Source organism: Poecilia mexicana, unplaced genomic scaffold (assembly GCF_051168715.1).
Source record: "Poecilia mexicana isolate PSO_F unplaced genomic scaffold, ASM5116871v1 scaffold_8, whole genome shotgun sequence".
Taxonomy (NCBI): Eukaryota; Metazoa; Chordata; class Actinopteri; order Cyprinodontiformes; family Poeciliidae; genus Poecilia; species Poecilia mexicana.
Window position 1 is genome coordinate 4,470,297 of NW_028263377.1, and position 24,407 is coordinate 4,494,703.

The 24,407-nt window shown below is 38.9% G+C and overlaps 1 protein-coding gene across 1 annotated transcript in view; it reads left to right on the forward strand.

Annotated features, from left to right (window-relative positions):
- LOC106931820 (vesicle-fusing ATPase) overlaps window positions 1–22,939 on the forward strand; it is a 31,401-nt gene extending 8,462 nt beyond the window's left edge. The window contains exons 2-19 of the mRNA XM_088008056.1: window positions 11,918–12,003; window positions 13,176–13,275; window positions 13,353–13,392; window positions 13,488–13,654; window positions 13,735–13,845; window positions 16,099–16,174; window positions 16,519–16,674; window positions 16,941–17,140; window positions 18,369–18,534; window positions 18,687–18,761; window positions 19,166–19,353; window positions 19,882–19,977; window positions 20,082–20,238; window positions 20,320–20,453; window positions 20,537–20,683; window positions 22,003–22,137; window positions 22,397–22,510; window positions 22,880–22,939. Coding sequence (XP_087864182.1) covers window positions 11,918–12,003; window positions 13,176–13,275; window positions 13,353–13,392; window positions 13,488–13,654; window positions 13,735–13,845; window positions 16,099–16,174; window positions 16,519–16,674; window positions 16,941–17,140; window positions 18,369–18,534; window positions 18,687–18,761; window positions 19,166–19,353; window positions 19,882–19,977; window positions 20,082–20,238; window positions 20,320–20,453; window positions 20,537–20,683; window positions 22,003–22,137; window positions 22,397–22,510; window positions 22,880–22,939 — 2,208 coding nt within the window. The remainder of the gene's footprint in view (window positions 1–11,917; window positions 12,004–13,175; window positions 13,276–13,352; window positions 13,393–13,487; window positions 13,655–13,734; window positions 13,846–16,098; window positions 16,175–16,518; window positions 16,675–16,940; window positions 17,141–18,368; window positions 18,535–18,686; window positions 18,762–19,165; window positions 19,354–19,881; window positions 19,978–20,081; window positions 20,239–20,319; window positions 20,454–20,536; window positions 20,684–22,002; window positions 22,138–22,396; window positions 22,511–22,879) is intronic.
- The last annotated feature ends 1,468 nt before the right edge of the window (window positions 22,940–24,407 follow it).

Below are 24,407 nucleotides of genomic sequence, written 5' to 3' on the forward strand. Positions count from 1 at the left end.
TGGACAAGTGAACAAACTCAACAGTTAGATTCAACAGATTATATAGTATCTGTTTCCCAGGTCCACTTAGGGTGAGATGTATCAGGAGGAAACAGTCTCCTGGTGAGCAAGGAGTCAGACGATTGTAAGAGGGTTTGACTAAGAGTCTGATAAAAATAATAAGTCATTGAAAAAAATCCAATTACTGCTAATCAAAGGCAGCTCTAACCAGATCAGTTAGAGCTGCCTTGATTTAAAGAAACTCAATGTTTTGGCTGTTTTCCAGTTTTCCGGAAGTTTGTTCCAGATTTGTGGTAGATAGAAGCTGATGTATGTCGGCTATAAAACTGTAATAAACCTATTTGCCTGAGTGTAAATATGACTCTCATGATCCATAAGTCATGATTATGCACCAGTTGACCAATCGTCAACTGGTCAATGGACAAAGAGGCTGAAACAAAAGGTGACAAAAGCATCAATTTCTCTTCTTAAGACAACAAAGATCTTAAGAACAGAAATTTCTCCTTTTTGTAGTATTTTCAGTTTGATTGTTTCCATTTGATCTGCTTTTCATTCCAGTCTCTGATTGCTGATCATGTTTGGCAATAGTGATGGATGACATGATTGTTTTCACCGCTCACAAACAGGAAGTGACCATTTTTCTAACGAATGAGTTTTATCCAGTTTGACATTTCATCTGGTCTGATCGTACCACTTTGTTTTTGTTTTCCATAACCTGACAGGCCATGTTGTTTTATAACCTCAGCTGTTTACTTATTCAGTTGTGTCCCCATGCTAAATGTTTCATTTTAACCTTTGTAATAATATATATATATAAATGACACCAGAGTGAGTTTAAATGAATGCTCTTTTGAACTCCAAAGACATTACTCGTGTGAATTATTTAGAAGTGAACAGCAGTTAGTTTTCTCATGTGGCTTATTATTTTCATTATCAGCTCAGAGGGAACTGATATCATGTGAAGATTGAGACACCATCAGATCTGTGGTTTAATCAGATTTGACCTGTTTATTTGTTAATCTTCATATAGCACATGTACTCATCCTAAAACCTGTCAAATGTCTCTAACATGATCAATGCCACTTGGGTTTGAATCATATTTTTCTTTCTAATGCATTAATGGACCAGCAAAGCTCTTAAATTACCACAATGGAAAAGTGTCCAGTTTTATTAACAATAATTTAATGTATGATGTAAAGCACTTTGAAGTGCCTTGTTGCTGAAATGACCAAAAAAAAAAAAAAAAAACATGACTAACTTGATTGATTGAATGTAGAGATCACAGAGTTCGATAGGCTCTATTCAGAACTGAACAAACCAGAATGAGATAACTATTTTTTAACAAAAAAGTATAAACATAGTGTAAATATGCTGAGTCACACTGGTGGCACTGAGAGGTCTTTGTGGATCAAAACCTCTCAAATTGAAGTTTTTGATCCACAAAATGGTGTAAACGTTTTCATCAGTCCGTACCTGAGAGCTAAAATACACGGTGGGTCTGGTTGCCGTGTGATGTCAGGGCAGATTTCCTCAACAAAAATGGGAGAATGAGACCTTCTGTATGGGAGACTAAAAGCTAAATTGTAAGATAGTTTCCAGGACGATGACAACATTTATTTTAAACTTTCACTATGAACCGTATTAATCTAGACGCAATCAGATTATTTTGGTGAAAAGGTTAGCCACGTTTGGCTGCAACATCTGAATTATCAGAGGAAAATGATGTCATCAGACAGACCAAAGGGCAAAGTGATGCATACATTTCTGGAACTTCAAAGAATAAAAATCTAAAGTGAGTAAAAATAGATAATATCAACACCAAGTTACAAATTCAAGCAGAAGAAGCAACACGTTCTCAAATGACATTTTCACAACAGAAATCTACAGAAATCAAAGGTTACAGCAGGAACAGTTTTACTCAAGCAGATGAAGAAAGTGCATTTTAAAGATGGGAGTAAATTTACTCAGGTAAATGAAACTAGCTACTAATCAACTGTGGTTATTGGATGACTTCAATGGCAACGTGTATAATGTCCAAATTAAAACTGCTGGAAAATCTTTATTTTCAGTCAATGAATCAAAAACAATTCAGCAGAGAACAGCAGACGCTCCGCTCTGTTCATGTCTTAAACCACGGGACTCGCTGCAGCGTTACCAATCAATTGCCAGTGCAGACGCCACATTCAATCCGCCGGCTCAGGCACCGTGGGATAAATAATTTAACGGAGGGAGCTTGAAATAGAAGAATATTTAGAATGAGTGGGGGAAGCCACTCCCTATCTCTGCGGTTTATCCCGTTTTGGGAGCGGATGCTGCAGCGACGTTGGCAAATGAGAAGGGAGCCGGTAGATGCAGCAGTTTTCTTGTTAGGTTGATTTAGACTCGATTCACTGAAAACTTAATAGGACCAAAAATGGGTGTGGAAATTATGTCATTACTAATAATTTAGAGGCGGTGGAGGAAATGTCAACGGGTCGCGAGGGAATTCTCCAAGTGGATAATGATATTTATCGAAATGAAGGCAAAGCTGTTAAACTGGGGCATCGCATTAAGCCAAGACTCATTATTCAGAGTGCTGCTTGAGTTTTTAATATTCAAACAGGATGTGGATCGAGAATATGAGACTGAAATACACAATGCAGAAGGAGATCAGATAGATTACTACAGCAGGAAGCGACTGTATGGTTTAGTTAGGATTGAATAGTTTAAAAGTTTGTTTAAAATTGTATATTTTAGTCCTGAGCCAAGAAAAACAGTGGCTCCAAACTAATTGGCTTCAGAAACACACACCTGATTCACTGCAGTATTCATAAAGTAGTTCCATTTTCACATCACATCAAGTTCATCTCTACTTTCAGACTGCTGGGTACATCTGCTAATGGTAAACATTGATCAAACATTTGATATGCTCATTTGTGTATTATTTCATAATTGACTTAATTTGAGCAAAATCTCAAATCTTGGTGGTGAAATAAATACTGGGAGGGATCAATCGTTGAGCCACACCATAGATTTCTAAGATTAGCAACAGTAAGGACAAAAGTTTGAAAGAGAAGCCATGTTTGGACTTTGCTACGGAAGCAGAAGTACAGGCTGCTTCCAATGTGGGTTAAAAATACCAGCATGACCAGTACTATGGATGCAGGTTTGGCAGGTTGATGGTGGCAGGAGTTCATTCCGTAACCGGCGGGTTGCTGGTTCGATCCCCGCTCCGCCCATCTCTGTCGTTGTGTCCTTAAGCAAGACACTTCACCCGCTTTGCCTGTTGGTGATTACCAAATTGCTTCACATTACATTCAGTCATTCATCCACATTCATTCACTGATGGTGGTAAGCAGCAGTACCACCAGGCCCTCTGTCCACCACCAGCAAGCAAAGTGTGTTGTACCCTTGGGCAAGTGTCTTTCCGCTGTAATAAGGGTTAAGGAAGCAATGATGGAGATGGACATAGCAGGAGTTGAGCCAGAGATGAACTCCTATCCTCGCTGCCACCGTCGTCCCATCAGTGTGTGAGTGTGTTTTGGGGTCTTTTGCACAAGTACAAGCCATTATCAATACCACTACCACTGACTGGAGGAAGCTGAACATGGCAAAAACAATACAATGTGTTGAAAACTGAGAGGAAAGAAATATTAGGGGTGTGTACTGATCAGTACCTGGAGTGGATCTGGTGACAGGAGAGAATGTTGGACATTGATGGTCCAATCGAGTCTTGAACAACTGTGAAAGATCACTCTCAGAAGATCTGAAACTAACACCTGAGGGAACGTTTTTCTCAAAATTTTGAAAAACTGATTGTGTTCTGTGCCGAGCTGTGACACATGAGCGATCGCTACCTAACAGGACAGATGGCTTATTTTCATACCTGAACAAGTTGGCAAAAAAATTGATCAAATCTTCAGAAGCCAAAATGGCCAAAGAGTGAAGAGACCAAGATCAGCCAAAGAGTGGAATTCTGTGGTAGCCTTAGGAAGTCTTTCCCTGTTACAACTTTCACTTTGAAGAGTGTTGCTGTCTGTCTGACCTGGAAGCATGAAGTTATGATGCATTCTTTTGTCGGAAAAATGTCCATTTTCCGATCACTGGTCTGAGTCAATTAAGCTGAAAATGGACTGATTTCAGTCATCTGATAATTTGTCAGTCCATCTTTTTATATAGTTTTTTTATTTTTACATTTCAACTCAGAAATAGAATGAAAATTAAGTATTTTACTGTTTCTATCCTGCTGTGTTCACTGAAGGTGCCAAAATACATTAAAAAAAAATGCCTTTGTCTGCTGAGTTTATAGAAGGAGCCCAGACTGTACTTCATGTCAGTCTTGAAGAAAGAGTGTTATACGTTATTTTTTAATAATACGATGTCATGTCCTGTCTTGTGTTTTGACTGAAAATGCTAACTGGTGCAGCCAAATCCTTACACATTAGATTAGATATCATCATAACCAGCAAAAAATAAAATTCTTCCCCGCCTAAAGGAAGAGAGCTAAAGTTACTTTTACATAAGAATGTGTTTCAAATACGCTTCTGTTAATTATTGGTTCCCTGATATGGAATCTATAATTGACTCATTTCTGCATATTTGACATCATCAGAGTCTCCTTCCTGCTATGGGCACCCTGATAATACCTCCATTGTCACTTATTAAACACGTCTATTCACATATAAGAGGAAAATATTCATGTCTATCCATGTAAGCATGATGGGATAGTTGTCATGTGTTTCCTATATGCTTAATAGATGATGCCCTTTGATTGACATGCAGTAGTATAAAACCTCCAGACTTGGGGTTCAAGTCATACCTGGAACATTAGTTCATTTGGAGAACTGAAAGAAATACCATTTAGAGTCCAAATCAAGCCAACCCCAACTCTGGCCTGCATGCTGAGCGCTGTAGTTCAACGTGTGCAGCATGGCCTTCTTCCCTCCTACATGTGAATACAGCTGGAATTCACGAGTCTGCAAAACATCAGAGTTTCTTCATGCCTTAGTTCCTGCAGCTTGCTGCTCCAAGTCCCCTTCTGTCTCAAACACTGTCTTCTGTCCTTCTCCTCTGCTTGCCTATGCTGGTGCCCACCAGGTCGTAATATTTTATAAGGTATGTATGGATGCGTGATGTCAAAGCAAGCTGCCATCATCAGCGTCGTGTGAAAACGCATTTGTCCCTGCAGTTTTCTTTTTGTCGCACCTAAATGCTTCAGATCATCAGTATCAGACAAGGAGAACTTGAGTGAATACAGAACACTTTTCAACTTGTCATAAATTAAATGTAATTCTCAACATCCTTGTGAAGCACTGAGTTAATTTTCACCAACCACACTCAGGCAGATTTTGCTGCTAAACCAGAACAGTCAAGGAGTTTCCTGATAGTCCAGTTGACTCGGTTCGATTAGGGGCCAAAGTTGCAACATTTATTACGTTTTCAGCTGCTATGTTTCACTTTCACGCCTCATTGTGTAAAACTAATCAAACCATTTGGAAAACCTGTTTACTTCTTTGCCTGTGGCGGCGCTATACCAAGAACCACTGAAGAAAACGACATGAAAACTTCTGGAGAAGACACTGAGCACAACTTCCTTCTTCACAAAAATGAAGTGATTTTAGCGGCGAAAGGATTTCTCTTTTGTCTTTAATAAAGGACCAAGAGCCATTTCTCCCGCTAGAGCAAGACACGCACGTTTGTTTTGGTTGTCTTTACGCAGAATGCCCTACACTGTAGTTGCCGGTCCGCTTGGCATTCACATATGCATTCAAACCGCACCAGAGTTCAGTTCAGTCTTCGTCTTAGCGTGATGTGCAGCAGATGTCCTGGTCGGAGGTGTGTTCCATCAGACCATCAGTTCCCGAAACCACAAAAAACTCATAAAGGCGCACGCGGGATCAGTGCAAACCTGCCAGAGTAAAACGCAAGAAGAAGGGAGGAATAATAGAACTGAGACTTTCTAAAGGAACACATTATGCATTCTAAAGAACATGTAAAACAGAAGGTTACTGGCATTCATCAGTTTGGAAAGCATTAAAAATTATTACTAAAGATTTGGGACTCAAATGAACCAAACCTGTTTGGATTTTTTTTTTTTTTTGTAGTAGTGGAGGATGCTACAAAAAAATACAGTTGTAAATAAAAGAATATTAAAGAACATTCAAATCTGGTGGTATTAAAATGATAAGCTTAAACCAATTGTGCTGATAAACCTTTGCCATTTGCGTAAACATGTTTTTAATATCATTTTGTAAAAAACAAAAACAAAAAAACCCCCACTTTATTCAATAATTTAATTCAGAAAAAGGATTAGCTAAATTAAAAACAATACTCAGCAAACATTATTGTTACCAGCTTGTGCTTAGCAACAGCACAACCACAGCAGGTTTCACAGTCAGACAGCAGGGAAGCAAGGTCGTTCCTAGCAACATCACAACCATTGCCATTTTGAATAAAGGTTCAAAGATTATTATTTATAACTTCATTTATGACATAGACTGAGGTAAGACTGGGAATAAATCTGAAGGCCAGTCTGTCCAGTTCCGCAGTCGCTCTCCTGTCTTCCCGGTCGACAAATTTCCCGGCCTGTGTGAACCGGGTGGGTGTGGCGGGATCCTTCGAAGGATGCAGCCTTAGAAACTGGACACACCCATTGTCAGGTTTTGCTAACGTTTGGTGGAAGCTGTTGTTGCCAAAGGTGCCAGAACCAGTCACTATTACTCCACCACAGAGTCGTGTTGGTTTGGATAGATTTTATCCCTCAATAATTAAAATCAGTGCTTGAAAACAATCTTTTGTATTTATTCAGGTTGTCCTATGAAAACAGTATTTATTTGATGATTTTCAAAAAACATGTAAGTGTGACATAAAAAGCAAAAACAGCAATAATCCTTAAAGGGACAAATGCTCTTTTTCACATCATTATCTGTAATGTTTGTGATGTCGTGCACGCGTCCTCCCTGAAGGCTGGATCGACACTTCTGCAGCCGAGCAACTCAAACTGGTGTCGATTGCTGACTAAACGGAAACACTCGCTCATTAGCATTCATTAATCAACTCCACTGTCGCACTGCAAGAGTCCCTGGAGATGACAGCAAAATTCCACTTGGAGCTCTGCCGTTTTACTCCAGCAGCCAAGATAACACAAAAAAAGGTTCAAAGGTTATTATTTGTGACTTTAACATTAATAAAAAATAAAAATTACCCAGTAGTCTGAACAGGTACAAATAACTACATTTTAGACTCAAATATCTTAAACATTCACTAATCTGGTTTTTCCTCAATACTGAGTTTTGAGAATACATCTTGAAAGTTGCATAGATAGTTTTTCCAGACAGAGTATAAGTACATCAGTTTTATTAACTATTAGTAGTTAAGTAGTAGCTCATAACCAGCCCAGAGTAGTTAAGTTGGTACTTATATTTCACACAAATTTTGAAACCACAGTTATTTTATTTAGACTCTGTAACTGTTTTAATAAATCATAAATAGAATATGACAGATTGTTTAGTCTTCAGATGCTTTATCAGACGATCATTCACCTTTCTCTTCACAGCTTAGCAAAGCACAGAAAGCAGTCTGTTTACCTTTGTGTTTACTTTGAAATATCTCCAAACTACGGATCTTTTCGTTCCATCCTGCGATCTGACTTCTTCCTTCTTTTTTTTGAGAATCAGTAAGTAACTTATTGATGTGTCACCACCAGTTGGTATGAAGTGTAGTTCAGTTTTTTAGCTGCAGTGCAGAGCAGGAAAGTCCAGCAGAAAAGTGTATAGTTGTGCACCTTGCAAAAGATAAAAGCAAGTATCAATACTGGTATCAGTATCAAGTACTGATGTGATACTTGATGTTGGTATTAGTATCTGCATTGGGCCAATACAATACTGGTATCGGTATCAGGAAACCTCAAGCTTTCTGCTTTATGAAACAGACGTGAAGCCTCTGCTTATTAGTTTGTGTACTCTACTGCTTCCCACAATGCAAAGCAAACCTTGAAAATCTCGTCTATCAAAGGAAATGGTGCCGCAACGTTTCAGGCCACATTCATCTTGGTTTTGCAGTGTTTATTTGAATGTTTTTAGGGGGTGGGGAGTTTGTCCAGGCCAATACATCACGCTAAGCTTGTTAACAAGAAAATGCGACTAACTTTGCTGTTATATGTCCAGAGGTGGGTAGTACTGGTGACACTTACTTGAGTAACTTTTGTAGTTTTGTAGCTTTACTGAACCGTACCTTTTACTTTTTTGAGTAATATTATGAATGATTACTACTTTTTCTTGATCAAGTAAGAGTAGCAATCCAAGTCTATTTCTTTTCTATTTAAAGAAATAGACTTCAGAGATTGGAAACATTAGATTCTTAGATTTCTGCAACGTATGAGCTAATGTTTATGCTAATCTGAACATAACTGGTATTTTCTACATGTCTCTGTCTACATCATTATTGTTTATTTGACATTCATAAAATACATTGCTATATTATTTCAAAGATTACAAAACCATTTATGCATTTCTATTTAAGTGTAAAGCTTGTTTACTGTGACTGCCCCTCCCTCCTAGTGTCCTGAGATTTTTTTTTTTAATTTTTAATTCTTTTGTTTTTTAGTGAAGCTTCAAACTGGAACTGGATCATGCCACACAGGCTGAGGTTTTAAATAAACTGCTCTGATGCACAAGTCCCTGCTTTCTGGGCTAAACATGTTTTCTAGGTTAGCCTTTCACGAATGCAGATAGAAGAGAAAACATGAGATTCCTGCTCTGGGATTAGATTCCGGCTGCTTTGGCTTTTTACTGCTTTATTTACTGTCCATATTTATTTCCGCATCACTTTGCCGTCCTGGATAAAGGGATATTTTCTATCTGCATAAATACAAAAATCAGCATGTTTGATATTGTCTCTTATTTTCCTTTCTAATGGAAAAAAAGGAACTTCTCAGGCTTCAAAACTGTTCTTGGTCAGCTATTCAGAAATGTGGTTTCATGGGTTTTACTATTGAGGCAGCAGTTTGTTGTGTTGTGCTTGTCTCAGAATGCTCTAAATCTAAGAGACACTACATATAAAAAGAGAAACCAAAATGGAAGTGTTTTCTCGAGGGTGAGTCCTCCTGTCAGACCTCGGTGCGCCTCGTGTGGCCAGACTACGGCTGTGCAGGTGATCTGGAATCCTGCCAGCACTGCAGTGTTTGTCTCACTTTGTCTTCTTATTTCTTCCCTTCATTCACAGTTTGTCTTGTAAAAAATATAAAGTAAAAGAAACTTTAAAACGTTTTGTTTTGTTTTTTTCTCTTTTCATATTTAAAGGGATACTATTATGCAAAATTGACGAGCATACATTGTGTTATAATATTATTCCCTCATCCCTCATGTTGCTTTGATGTTTTTTTATGGATGTTTGAGAAATCCTTTAGTCTCCATGGCAACCATTCACATTTGATCTTGTGTGCAAAACACCTAGCTGCACCAAGGCTCCTCCTGGGATTTGCAGTTTCCAAACTTCTGAGTTCCTCCACTCAGCTCCTTCAGACTAGTCAACAGCAATTAGTAAACGATTGGTGGGACATCTGCTGAGGGCATTATATTGTCCTTCTCAGTGTAACGCTGGTAAAAAAAAAAAAAAAAAAAAAAAAAGTTAAAGAGTTATCAGATCCATGTTGTGATGACTTCCTGAAGACGGGGTTTCAAAAGAGCAGGAGGTTGCAAAGAGACAGAGGCCCAATTTCAACACGCTAAGTCAAATTTTTTTTAAGTCTGCAACAACTGAACACTCAGGTCCAGGTTCCAGAACAGTCTTTTGTGAATAGACTCAGCTGTTCTTGAATGATTTATAGTATTCTGAGTATTCTGACATTGTTTTGCTCCATGGTTTCTTCATACATCTGATAACAGCACAGACCTGCACAGATTCATCCTTTCACCAGGCAGCAAAAAATATTTCACTGTAGTTTCACAAATGAAGGTTTAACACTTCAGTTTGAGAAATGACTGACTCTTTCCTAAGTTTTTACAAATGTTCTACACAAATAAACTATTTCTGTTGTTATGGTGTCTGCTGAGATGTTCATTCAGGTCTAGGACAAATCATTGCAGAGAAGAGCCTGATTTACCATCCCTGGCTCGGCTTCGTTGTTGCTGTGTTGTTACTACGGTTACTAGGTTGCAGTGGTGCGTGCTGCATTTCTATCTCCAGGTACATCTTTGTGACAAAGGCTTTTTTTATTTGTGTGACAATGAGAAAATGTCAGCATGTTTATCAGATAGCTGTCAGTCAGTAGAAAACTAGATCAAGGAGATCAGAGTTTCATCACCACCATTATGCTTGATAGATTGGTAGCACAATCAGAATCGAAGTAAAACGGAAAACCCTGAAGCATCAGCCGACTCATTTCACAAATGTTATGAAGAAAAGTGAGACACATGGAACTCATAGTACATCAGCGAAGACAAAGCTGAAATGGAAAACAGCTTTCCGATGTTTTACATGCATTAACCATATCATGAGCATGAAATATTAACGCGGTTCTGTTCATTTCTGTCCTTCCAGTGATTACACTTCTTATAACACAATCACTTATCACAACTCAGCTTCTTTTTTTTTTTTTCATTTCCGTTGGTTCAGCTAAAAGGTTAGCAGTGTTAATTCCTGCCTCCCTATGAGATGTAGCGTCTAATACAGTGAATCATTTTCTCCCAGGCACTCATCGTGTTTCTGAAGATGCAACTCGGCCTGCTTATGTTTAGTCTAAAGCTAAGCTGAGTGAAGGCAGCTTGAGGTCTGTTTGGAGACAGTCCGCTGTTTTTGTACATTTATTCATCAATACTGATTTTGTCCAATAGCTAATCTCCTCAAGGATTAAATTATAGCACCATTTAGAAAAAAAATATCACAGGGTTAACACTATAAACTGTTTTACCATCTTTTATTTACAAAATTTGCATGGGTGGCGTAGCTAGCAATGCTAGAACAGCAGTCTCTGTTTCTTCCCTCCCTTACAAACTTCTTTTAATTTATTTTTTTTTTCAACTTAAATGTTTCAAGTCATCAAATAAAATGTATCTTCAGACTAAATTAACCAGTTTGTACAAAAAGAGGGGGAAAAAAACTATTCCAGTGTTTCTCAACCCTGGTCCTCACCCCCTTTGCTCTGCATGTTTTAGATGTGCCTCTATTCCAGAACAGCTGATTCAAATGACTGCATGACCATCAAGTTCTGCAGAAGCCTGTTAATCACCCAGAGATACAATTCAGGTGTGTAGCAGAAGGGAAATGCCTCAAACATGCAGGACAGGGGGGGCGGTGAGGACCAGGGTTGAGAAACACAAACTATCCAGCTTAGCTTAGTTTAGGGTTAGCTACATTAGCTTAATTTTGAGCTTTTTAAGTGGCTGCCAACATGTTTCATCACAGACAGGTTAAATAAAACACATTTCGTTTCCTCTTCTCAGCCTTTTTGTTACCTGCTGAAAGTCTCACTCTTTCAGCTTGAATGAACCACAAACATGTTTCAAAAACATGCTGTTTCATTTAGCTAATCTTTTCTAGTTTTTATGCTTCTTTTAGATAAGTTCAGCATATTTTAAACATCCACATGTTTTTTAGTTAGTTAAAAAAAAGGAATTTATTTGAAGTTCACGTCAAAAAGTAATTTCTTATTTGCTTTTTGCATTTTGAAAAATGATCAGTATGAAGTATCCATTCATTAAATCGCCCTCCAATGTTAAAACAACTATCCCTGACTTTTTCACTAAGCCTTTCCACGGTGAATGATATTGTCAGGGCGACCTGATTGCGATGATGCATCCAAATAAATCCAGCAGATACAGTGTGCTGTTGCTCCAAATACATTTCAAATGATTCCTTTAGCTCTTTTCCATCCCTGGACACAACCATATCACGAGCATGAAATATTAATGCAGTTCTGCTTTCTCTTTTCATTTCTCAGACCATGCAAGCTGCCCGATGCCCGACAGATGAGCTGTCGCTGACTAACTGTGCTGTCGTGAGCGAGAAGGATCTGCAGTCCGGACAGTGAGTAGCAACCATCCAGGAGTTTGTCAGTGCAAATTCAGAGCAAGGATTCTCAACACACATCTGTTTTTTGCTTCTTTTTTAACTGAAATCAAATTATAGCACTGAATTGATGAGCAACTGGAGAAAAAAAAAGACATAAACTCCAACAATATCAATGATTTTTTTTTCTCAGCTCTTTTACCAGAAAACAAGATAAGGCATGACTTTATTAAATGTCTTTTGGAGCTATAAGATGGAATATATGGCATTGGATTTTCAACATTTTCCAAATCATATACATCACAATGTGAATTTTGATCCAATTCACCAATCATTTTGGTTCAGGTGTTGCTAAGAGACAAACTAATTTCATCGTCTTTTGGCCTCTGTATCATTTTTGTTTCTAGTTTTTAATTGGAACAACTGAACTGGATTGTGTTTGGACACTAGACAACATTCAAAGTCTTCATCAACTCACAGCTTTTGACATGTGACCAAAACAATTCATATTCTTAGGGACATGTTTGGATTGTCAAACAGCAACAATGCAAACATTGAACTGAACAGAGACCAGGGCCAGCAGTTGGGGGTGGGCATTTATCGTATCAGTTATCATTTATCATAATCATTTTTCTGTTTCAATTTATTGATGTCATGGTAAATTCCAATTAATGATGTCTAAAATCCTCCAACATCTTTATTGTTTCTGTTGGCTTATTGTCAGGATTGTTATTTTTACTATTTTCTTCACTGTTTGTTCAATATCAGTATCAAAAAGTATAAATAAACTGAAATACATGTTTAAATGCAGGTAATTTGTCTTGTTTAGTGATACAAATCACACTTTTTCAAGTGAGTTGTGTCCTAAAGAAGCATATTAAAAATGACTATGGTTTTTCAAGAGCAGTATTTGTTTTTGTGGCGTTATTATTGCTCTGCCATTCAGTCGGACCAGTACAATTATTTCAAAAAGGAGTAATAAACAGTTTACAGTTCTTATTGTCACTTTATCATTAATGGAACAGTATCGCAAAATATTGTGATAAAACTTTGAGTCCATATCGCCCACTTCTACCAGCAACTCACATGTCCTGATTGCTGCACCACTGAACAAGTGTTCAGAATTGAACTTATAAGTTATAAAAACCTGTCTAAAAAGCTCAATCGGGGTGTCCTGCCTCTCTCTGCAGACACGTGACAGTGAAAACGACACCAAACCACAAGTACGTGTTTACAGTAAAGACCCATCACACTGTAGCAGCTGGAAGCATCGCCTTCAGCCTTCCACAGGTACACAAAGCTGCCACTGACAGACTAAAACTCAGCTGTATGGCCCATTCTTAGCCGCTCATCTTTTTCTGTTGCAGAGGAAATGGGCCGGTCTCTCCATCGGCCAGGAAGTGGAAGGTAAACATTAGTTTTTTTGACTCATGCATCATAATAATTGTTTTATGTTAATATGCAGAGTTATGAAAAATAACGTATTTCGTTCGCCCGTTCAGTGTCCAACTACAACTTTGACAAGTCCAAGCAGTGCATTGGCGCCATGACGATCGAAATCGACTTCCTGCAAAAGAAGAGCACCGACTCCTCTCCCTACGACTCGGACAAGATGGCCGCCGAGTTCATCCAGCAGTTCAACAACCAGGCCTTCTCCGTCACCCAGCAGGTTGGTTCTCCATGGCTTTTTTTCTTTTTTCCTTTTTATGTTGGATCATGTTGTTAATATTTGGTGTCCACATTTTCCAGTTAGTGTTCAGTTTCTGTGACAAGCTGTTCGGACTGATGGTGAAGGACATCGAGGCGATGGATGCCAGCATCCTGAAAGGAGAACCAGCTTCTGGGAAGAAGCCGCAAAAGGTATGTGACCTCAGGAGGGAGTTCAGACCTCGAAGCTGAGGGTGAGGAAGGAGTCAGGGCTGCTGATGCTGCTGCTGCTGCTGCTGCTGCTGCTGCTGCTGCTGCTGCTGCTGCTGCTGCTGCTGCTGCTGCTGCTGCTGCTGGAAGCGTCTGTGAGTTATGTTTTGGTTCTGCCACTCATGAGATTTTGTTGATTGTTCAGAGACATATCATTAGTTTTAAGTAATTAAACTCCAGAGAACAAGCTGGAAAATTGCTTCCCAGAACGTAGAATGATCCAGATAGGACTGCAGTCGGGCCATAATGAATTAGAACATGAGCATACAGAGATATTCAGTTCTAAATAGACGTGAGCAACATGAGGGATCAACTCTATATTCTATAGGAATTTACATCATCAAACGTTACCACAGCATCATCAGGTGTTGATGTCCAGGGAGGTCAGTTTGTAATTGTAGTTTGTAATTTTATTTGTAACATCAGACTTGACATGATTCACTATAAACAAATAAAGTTCCACTATCAAATATAGAAGTGCTCCAATGTCAATATTTTGAAACTGAAAACTCATTTAAAGGGGCAGTGCTGTGTAAAATCAACTATTTTGAGCTTTTCATCATATTGTTCGCTCTTCAAAAACATAGCAAAACATACTGGAGTGTTCCTTTGATTTTTTTTATTCATGTTTGTGAAATTCTGTAATCTCCCATGGCAACCATTCAGCTGTGCAAAATGCCTGGGTAGAGCTAGCCCTGCCTTCAACGCACAGCTCCTCCTCAGAGCTGCAGTTTCCAAGTTTCAGAGCTTCCGCCTCACAGAGCAGCTCTCCCCAGCCACGCCCTCCTCAGCTCCTTCAGACTAGCCAGCAGCAATTAGCAAACACCTAGTGGAACTTAGCATCTGCTAAGCTCATTATAAGAGCTACTTTTGAGTGCAACTCTGGTAAAAAAAAAAAAAAAAAAAAAACATTAAAGGGTTAATAGAGGAGCCATGTTATGATGCCGTTTCAGAAAGAGCAGGAATTTTTAAAGAGACAGAGACCCAATTTCAAGGCACTATGTTAAGACCAATTTCATTTAAGTCATATTTGACATATATATCATTTTTATAACAACTGAAGATAACATAGTTACTTGATTGTGCTATAAAACAGCACTAAGTGCCTAGAAAATACATAACACAGTCCCCTTTAATAAATTTAAAACTCAAATGGCAAAGATGTACATGATCTTTTTTTAAAACAGTGAATTAATGTTGCAATATCCTTATGTTTTTACCTCAGAAAATGTCCAAATAATAAGCCATGAAAGTAAATAAATTAAATAATTTTTTAAGTCAAAAGCTTCTAATGAGGCTACGTTATATAGTAAACTACAGTTGATTAGTAGGACAACAGACCAGCAGCATATGTTCACAGGCCCTCTGACTATATAACTCAAAACATTAAAATATTGTGAGAAAGATTATTTTTGTCACTCATTTCAGAAAGTGAAACTGATACATTTTGTATATGCTATAGATTAAATAGTAACATTTCCGAGTGTTTATTTCTTAAAATGTTGAAGATCAAAGTTTACTGATAATACATAACCAAAACTCAATTTCTTAAAATGTATAATTCTGGGAACAATTATTACATGGAGAGTTGAGTGGAAGGAGCATGTGCTTGGTTTCCACACATGGGCTACAATTGTCTCATGTATTTCATTCTTTTCAATGAATCTATATGAGCTGCACTTTTTTAAATGAGTGGCATATTTTTGTACTTTCTAATGGCATCCACATTTTAGCTGCACCTGCATTTAAATTAGTCAAACAGAAAATACAGCAAGAAAATGAATCATAATGATGCATTTCTCCCATCAGAAGCATTTGGGTCATGTCTGATTAGCCTGTGTCTTTACTGACCTTATGTCTGACTGCGTTTCCTGAAATATGACAAAAATGACACAGATCTTAGATTTGCCTTCTAATTAGACTTTTATATTAAACTCTTATACGGGGGTCATTTTAATTTTTCCTATTTTTATTTTACTTTTTTTCCTATTTAAAGTTTTATTTTTTTGTTTTAAAAGCACTATGTGTTTTACAAATTTAATTTAAATACAGGTTCAGCTCAAGAAATGTGAATATCATAAACATAATTTATGTTTAGGCAGGATTTTATTTCAATACAGTAATAACTGCTGAGCATATAAAAACATTTTGAATTAGCTAAACGAGGAATGTGAGTAACTCTGGTTTCTCCAACAGATCGACATCGGTCTGATGGTGGGCAACAGCCAGGTCATCTTCGAGAAGGCAGAGAATTCTTCGCTCACACTAGTTGGTGTGTTCTTCCACTTCTTTCCATATACATATGCCCTGACTGTGTTTGAATACCAACTTATTGGTAAATGTAAAACCAAAAAGCTACATGAGCAACATGGATAGTGTGTGACTGAGTCCGTTTTCTCCACAAGATGGCAGCAACAACAAACAAAAATTGACCAGAGCTGTCTGTAAAGAAAAACGCAAAAATAAAAAAAAAATAAAAAAGAAGCAGGCTTGCGCGATTTTACTTTAGAAATAAATTTAATTTACAAAAAAAACTCTATTGAAAGTGTTGATACATTTTGACTTTATATTTGTTTGGGCTTTAGAATATCTGATGATATGTGTATGTTTGAACAGGTAAGGCAAAGACCAAGGAGGCACGGCAGACAATCATCAACCCGGACTGGAACTTTGAGAAAATGGGTATTGGAGGTCTGGACAAGGAATTCTCTGACATTTTCCGCAGAGCCTTCGCTTCCAGGGTTTTCCCTCCTGACATTGTGGAGCAGATGGGTAAGACATCTATCACTATTATCTGTCACTTTTCACATTCGTAATATAGAAAAGATCTAAAAAAATATATATTAGTTAGATATTGGAATGCTGGAAAAATAATCATACATTTAGCAAAAGTAGATGACCTCTTCCTTCTTCTTTCTTGCATCCACAATACCTGACTCTTCCTTAATTTATTATGAGTTTTTTTGGGTCACATATCTTCCTTTTTATAAGCTCTTTCTAGTCTTTTTTTTTGTTTACTGTGAATTTTCTTACTCCAGGCTGCAAGCACGTGAAGGGAATCCTGCTGTTTGGGCCACCAGGGTGTGGAAAAACCCTGATGGCCCGGCAGATCGGCAAGATGCTCAACGCCCGTGAGCCAAAGGTGGTTAACGGCCCAGAGATTCTCAACAAGTATGTGGGAGAGTCTGAAGCCAACATCCGCAAGCTGTTTGCCGAGGCAGAGGAGGAGCAGAAGAGGGTGAGAGACTTTTCTGTCCTGTGACTTAAAGCAATAAATTCCAAGATGGTGAATCTGGTGAACGACATGTTGATTGAAGACAGTGTAAATAGGGAAGTTTGGGTTGAAGAGGAATTTTTACATTTCTTTGGAGATCTGAGACCATGGTTTTGAGTCAGAAAGGGTAGAGTGCCTTTTCTGTGTCGGGGAAGATTTCCTGCCCCAAGTGGGTCAGTATCTTGGGTTCTCCTTCATGAATGAGGGAAAAATGGAGCAGACGATTGATAGTTGAATTGGTGCTATGTCCTCAGAGATGTAGGCATTGTGCCGATCTGTCCTGGTGAAGAGAGATCTGAGGTAAAAGGCGAAGCCCTTGATTTGCCAGTCAAAATATGTCCAAACCTTCATCTATGGTCATGAGCTTTGGGTCACGGATACAAATAAGCAAAATGAGTTTCCTCTGCAAGGGGTCTGTCTCAGAGACAGGGTGAGAAACTTGGTCATCTGGGTGGGACTCAGAGAGACTCAGAGTAGAGTCACTGCTTCTCCATGTCAAGAGGAGCCACTTGAGGTGATTCGGGCATCTGATTAGGATGGTTCCTGGATGCCTCCCTGGTGAGGTATTCCGGGCATGTCCCACAGAGAGGAAACTCGGAGGAAGACCAAGGAGACGCTCCTCCAAGGAGATGATCCCTCTGTCCTCTTTGGATTCCAACAGAGTAACTGGATGGAGGGACGGATGGAACATAGAGGATGGTGTTTCTCCTCTAGAGAGCTGTAAATTTTTGTCTGGTGTCTGTTTAAAGCTGATCCTCTTTGAAAGAACCTTTTTACTTTTTGTCGATGAAGAGTTAAACTGCAGACTAATTCGGTCTGGTCATCGTTTTCTTCCAAGCCTTCTCATAGCTGGAGTCTGTCTGGTTACCAAGAGAATATCTTCCTGACCTGTGCTGCCAGTCAAAGGGAAACGGAGAGCTGGTCAGAGAGTAACAGGCAGAGTTGGGTCAGTGAGAGCTTTTCAGAGAGAAGAGGTTGGCAACAGCATCTTGGAGTCTTCACTGTTGGAAACACCTGAAATGAGCCTTTGTCCAACATAGGCGAGCGAGAGACGGTTACTAGGCTGCCTAGACCAATATGTTGTATCTTTTCTCTAGTGAAACAAAGTGATTTCTCAATGGTACTTTTTAGGCTACAAATGCAAAAACATTTAAGAATAAAACTTAAAAAATAATAATAATTTTGTTTTCAGCTTGGTGCCAACAGCGGCCTGCACATCATCATCTTCGATGAGCTGGATGCTATCTGCAAGCAGAGAGGCACGGGCGCCAGCAGCACGGGTGTGCACGACACTGTGGTCAACCAGCTGCTGTCGAAAATCGATGGCGTGGAGCAACTTAACAACATCCTGGTTATTGGTAAGGACTGTGAACTCAGACAGAAGCCATGTTGTAGAGTTCTTACTATTGACAACACTTTTGCCTCTGCTCCTACATTAGTTTTCTGGTCTCCCATTGAATTCTTATTTTTTTCCTCTGATTCCCTAACCCCTGATTTTCTGTGTGTGAAGGAATGACCAACAGACCCGACCTCATTGATGACGCTCTGATGAGGCCTGGCAGGTTTGAAGTGAAGATGGAAATCGGTGAGTTGATGTCTTTGCTTGACCGCCATTTTAATCTCTAGTTTTAGTTTATGAAGCGATTATTCCAGTGCACATACCATATGCACCATGAGAGGAGTGTTTGGTGGGTTTTCTGTTGGGGAGCATGTGCAAGATAAACACATATGGGCCAGAGACTTCTACCAACATAGGCCTAGTGTAAGACCCAATAATTGGCTACAACAATCTTTTAAACCTCCCATTGGTAATTGACTTGAAGGGTATCTTTTCTGCACCTACTGCGTTTTGGTTTGATCTATAGGATTTTTGCAATAATTTTTCAGTGGTACCTTTAGAAAGACTATCAACCCAGGTTCAGTGGACAGTTCAGTATGATATCAGTTTTAGTCTAGTTTTCTCTCATTGCCACTGCACCCGTCCTCCAGGTCTGCCTGATGAGAAGGGTCGCGTCCAGATCCTGAACATCCACACCAATAAGATGCGGAGCTTTAACCTGCTGGCTGCAGATGTTGACGTCAAAGAGCTGGCCGCAGAGACAAAGAACTACAGCGGCGCCGAGCTGGAGGGGCTCGTCCGGGCCGCACAGTCCACCGCCATGAACCGACATATCAAGGTCATCTGACTCTCTGGAACACTCAGCGCCTCAGCTTGAGGTGGATTCAGTTTCATTATCAGCCGTTACGGATGAGGACAAAGTCAATCACCAACAGGATGCAAATATTTCATGTTAGGATCTTTAGACTAACTTGGTTTTAGGGGAGGAAATCTCATCAAACAGCATAGAATGAGGCTCTATTTTCACTGAAGCTCTACAAATGTTTGCACACATTGTACAGTCAGCAGACAGAAGCAGGTTAGAGTGACAGCAGGGATCAAACAAAATCAATAGGCTGCTACTACAAGGACCCAGGCCTGGTAGATGTGAGGGCCTGAAATCCTAACACCCAACGTCTTTCTATTTGCTTTAAGTCAGTAGAAAAGTGAAGAGATCCTCAGAGAAATGAAAGGTTCTAATATCCTGACATGAGGTCTCATTTCACCCTTAGTAGTAGGCGTACATGATTTGTAAATCTGAAATGACAAAGTAGTTTAAAAAGTTACCTCTCCATCAATATGCCATTGGTTTATTGATCTTCTCCAGGCTACATCTACAGTTGAGGTGGACATGGAGCGGGCGGAGAAGCTGCAGGTCACCAGGGCTGACTTCATGGGATCCCTCAACAATGACATCAAACCCGTATGTAACACTCTAGGTTCCTGTTGCATAAAATCTCTGTGGTCCATCGACATGAAACATGAGCGACACGAAGTTTCTCACCACCCCCAATGCTTTGTTTACAGGCTTTTGGCACAAACCAGGAGGATTACTCCAGCTACATCATGAATGGGATCATCAAATGGGGTGACCCCGTTACCCACGTCCTGGATGACGGAGAGCTGCTCGTCCAGCAGACCAAGAACAGCGACCGCACTCCTCTGGTGGCTGTACTCCTGGAGGGTAGACAAACAGTTCAACCAAATCCTTCCAAAGCAACAAGACTCGGACAGTAAAGTGTACCACTTGTGTTTATGCCCACAGGTCCGCCCCACAGTGGGAAGACAGCCCTGGCAGCGAAGATTGCAGAGGACTCCCAGTTCCCCTTCATTAAGATCTGCTCTCCAGACAAGATGATTGGAAACTCTGAGATCTCCAAATGCCAGGCTATCAAAAAGGCAAGTCCTGCAGACGGTTTGTGGCTTCATAGTGAAACAATCACATGTTTATATTCACCTACAGTCTTCTCTGTCTCTCCCAGGTCTTCGATGATGCATACAAGTCCCAGCTCAGCTGTGTGGTGGTGGATGACATCGAGCGCCTGCTGGACTACGTGCCTATTGGTCCTCGTTTCTCCAACCTTGTGCTGCAGGCTCTGCTAGTGCTGCTTAAAAAACCTCCACCCAAGGTGAGAGGTCTTCTGAAGCCTACAGACATTCATGTTGAACACTGAAAAATACACTCAATATAATCCTCAGTTATCAGCAGAAAGACTTGTGACTTCACCATATTCAACCATGCAAATCAGATTTTTATTTAAACAAGAAAATCAAACTATTCTTCTACTTCCACTTCACAATTGAGTAAGACATAAGACATACAATTTGTTTATTTGTTATTCTGTTTCTAGAACATAATGAAATTGTAGTGGTAGATCAATAAATAATGTCTCAATCAGTCCTTAGGGTGCAGTGGTGGTCGATCAGCTAGATACTAAAACTAAAGCGAAAATATTGAAATTAAGTTTGACAAATTTGCAGAGCTGAAACGATTAATCTGATTAATCAACCATTGAAATAATCGTCAACTAATTTAGTTATCGATTAATTGTTAAATACAGAAAAGGACAACTGCTGAAAGAACAGCATACTCAGTAATTGCCACAAAACTGTACAAAAAGTAAATATGGTTTGTATTAAAGATTAAAAAAAACTTTGTAAACATATTCTATGTAGAACTCCTCAAAATGTGTTTTTGGCTTCACCTGTTATTCTTTTGTTATCCATTAATGAATCTGTTAATCCGAAAAAGGGATGAGATTTTCTCATGTTGGTGTTAGAAGTATTTTTTGTTACAAATGATCAAATGTAGACTAAAGAAATCCTCTTATTAAATTTAGGCAATAAAATATTTATTTTCTTTGAAAAGTAAATTCATTTTTATTTGTATGTTTTAATGCATTTCTAATATTGTATTAAACAGGCATAAGCAGATCAATTTTAAAAAGATGTAGAATGGGACATTTTTAAAATCCGATTAATCTATTAATCATCAGAATGATCTATAGCATAATCACTAAAATGCAGTTGTTCATTGCAGCCCTAAAAAATGTAGGGCCTTTAAAAGATTCCCTGAAGAGATTGGACCCTACAAAGGGCAGAGTGCCGGGGTGCCAGGATCGGGTTTGTAGAATTTTGGTCTTTATGCCAGGATTTGCTCACTCAGCAAGAACACAAATAAAACACTGTCAAATCTGTTGAAATTAATTTTCAGAAATATACATTTTTTTAAAAGCATTATCATATATTTTCAAAATAATCTGTATGTTCTATACTGCATATTAATTTTCTAAGTATAAAAAAAATGTTTTATCTTAACAATACCATCAACAGCAATTTTGCATGAAAATATGAGCAGATGATATTCGGCATTTGAACGTGAATGGAGGGTTTTATCCTGCGGTGCAATCAGAGACTGATGAAACGGCGTCATGTGTTGGTTGTGCAGGGCAGGAAGCTGCTCATCATCGGCACCACCAGCAGGAAGGACGTCCTGCAGGAGATGGAGATGCTGGACGCCTTCAGCACCACCATCCATGTCCCCAACATCTCCACTGGGGAGCAGCTGGTGGACGCCTTAGAGGTACAGCACAGAAAGAAAGATCCTGAAGGGTCTACACTTTTTCAACGATGAATAAAAAAATGCTTATTTTAGCTTCTTTGCTCAAAGGCACAAAGTCAGTTTTGACATCTTCCTTATTTTTTTAACCAGGATCTCAAGCTACTGGAAGAATGTTTTTCATGTCATCAGTGTTGTTATGAGAACATGTCTTTCTCCCTGTGGGTGGAGGGTTGGAGCGTGACACTGAACATCTCCATAAATCTCCTTTTGGCCCTTGCAGCTGCTCGGAAGCTTCACGGATAAAGAGCGGGCCAGCATCGGCCAGCAGCTGAGAGGGAAGCGGGTCTGGATCGGCATCAAGAAGCTGCTGGTGCTCATAGAGATGTCGCTGCAGGTACGAAGCCTCAGGTCACAGGCAGAAAATCGAATAAGATCTAGCAGAGTTTGAAGTCAGGAAGAGCAATGTTTCTGCAAGCTCTTAACAAATTAGAATTTTTTTTATTTCAGAAACAAATTTTTAATATTGAATATTAAATGAAGTTTAGCTACGTCTTACATGTTCAACCAAATGCTTCTTTTCATCATTAAATAATTGCCTTTTGAATAATGTTCTGGTAATAATGTTTCTAATCTGAGATGTAGGGAATCATAGCCATACTTTGTAATGTTTTTCATGTCACTGCGGTTCTTATAGCAGATATTTATGTTTTATGTTGCTTCTCAACCCATTTATTTCTCCTTTTGCCTCCCTCTCTGTCTGCAGATGGATCCAGATTACAGAGTGATCAAATTCATGACTCTGCTTAGAGACGAGGGAGCGTAAGTATAGTCACTATTTTAAGAGGCGGTAGCAGCCTCCATCACCTGATGAACTCATCCTGTGTCTTCATCACCCTCCCTCCTTTAAAGCAGGGGTGTCCAAGGTGTGGCACGGGGGCCATTTGTGGCCCTCTGAGGGGTTTGGGGCGACCTGAGTTCTAAAATTGAGCAAATCTGGCCTGAAATCATAGTTGGTTGATCCAGATGGACACTTTTTCATCTGTTAAGGGATTATTTTTTTACCAACTGCTATTTTTTAAATATTATGTGTAAAAAGTAGATTTCTGTTTCTTACAGTTTTTGTATTAATCTGAATTTTGGAGTAACAAAAATCAGTTATTGACCTGCTTTTACTCAAAATCAAACCTTACAGCCCAAATAAGAGAACATAGAAACAGTGTGACTGTCTTTTACTAAACCTTTTTTTATGTTTTGTTTAACGGTTTACTGATCCATTTTCCTTAAAAATCCAACTAGGCTGTTAATATCAAATAGTTCTTTTTTTTGGTTTATTATTGAGTAGATCAAATGAAAAAAGGCACAAAAAGTTTTAAAAATTATGTAAAATATGACATTTTTGAGGCCCTGTGTGCTTTCAAACTTTTGTCATAAAGTTTGGACACCCCTGCTTTGACATGTCTCTTCTTTCAATTTTCTTAGTTTGCATTCAGTTGAACCCTAAAGGAGAACTTATTGCTCCATAACAAACCCAACAGACAGTGATTTAGACTGAACACTAACTAACCTCAGTGACTTTATTTTGCAATCACCAGGTTGAATGAAGGCGATCAAATCCGAATTTAAGCTGTCAGTCACTCTTTCCTGGTAAGACCAACAGCTAGATCTAGAGCTAGTAGATTCTGTAGTTGGCTAGTTAGAGTAGCGATTAGATTTTGGGTCTTTTGCTAACAGACTGAGTCGTACTTCGATCACAAAGTAACTGAAATGAGAAAACCAGCTGATGTGAGAATCATTAGCACTTTGCTAGCATAATTTAAGTTGGACATTTGTTTCTAGCTACAGTATGCTAACATTAGCTAACACTACACTTTATAAAGTGCTGCTGATTTGTTTTGTAAAAGACAAAGTTGCCTTAGAATCACTTAATTTTGGCTATGTGCTGCCATTTTCATAAATACACAAATACATTTCACTTTAAAGGCAACTTGAGTTTGTTCAATCTTTTCTCGATTATAACAATGTATCTTTGCAATGAATCTCTACAACAACAACAAAAATCAACAACCAAAATAAAATTCCATTGTTTTTGTTTTAAGTATATGTTAATTTCATGGACCATAATATTTCACACTGCTATGGATATTTCACCAAATAAACATTTCCTGTTGTTTGCTCTGCTTACCTATGGAATAGCTGTTAGAACAGAGGTGTACTGGAGGATGATTGACAGCGCTAAGACCCTCCTCCTGACTCTGATTGGTTGTTTCTGGCTGAGCAGTGCATTTCTGCAG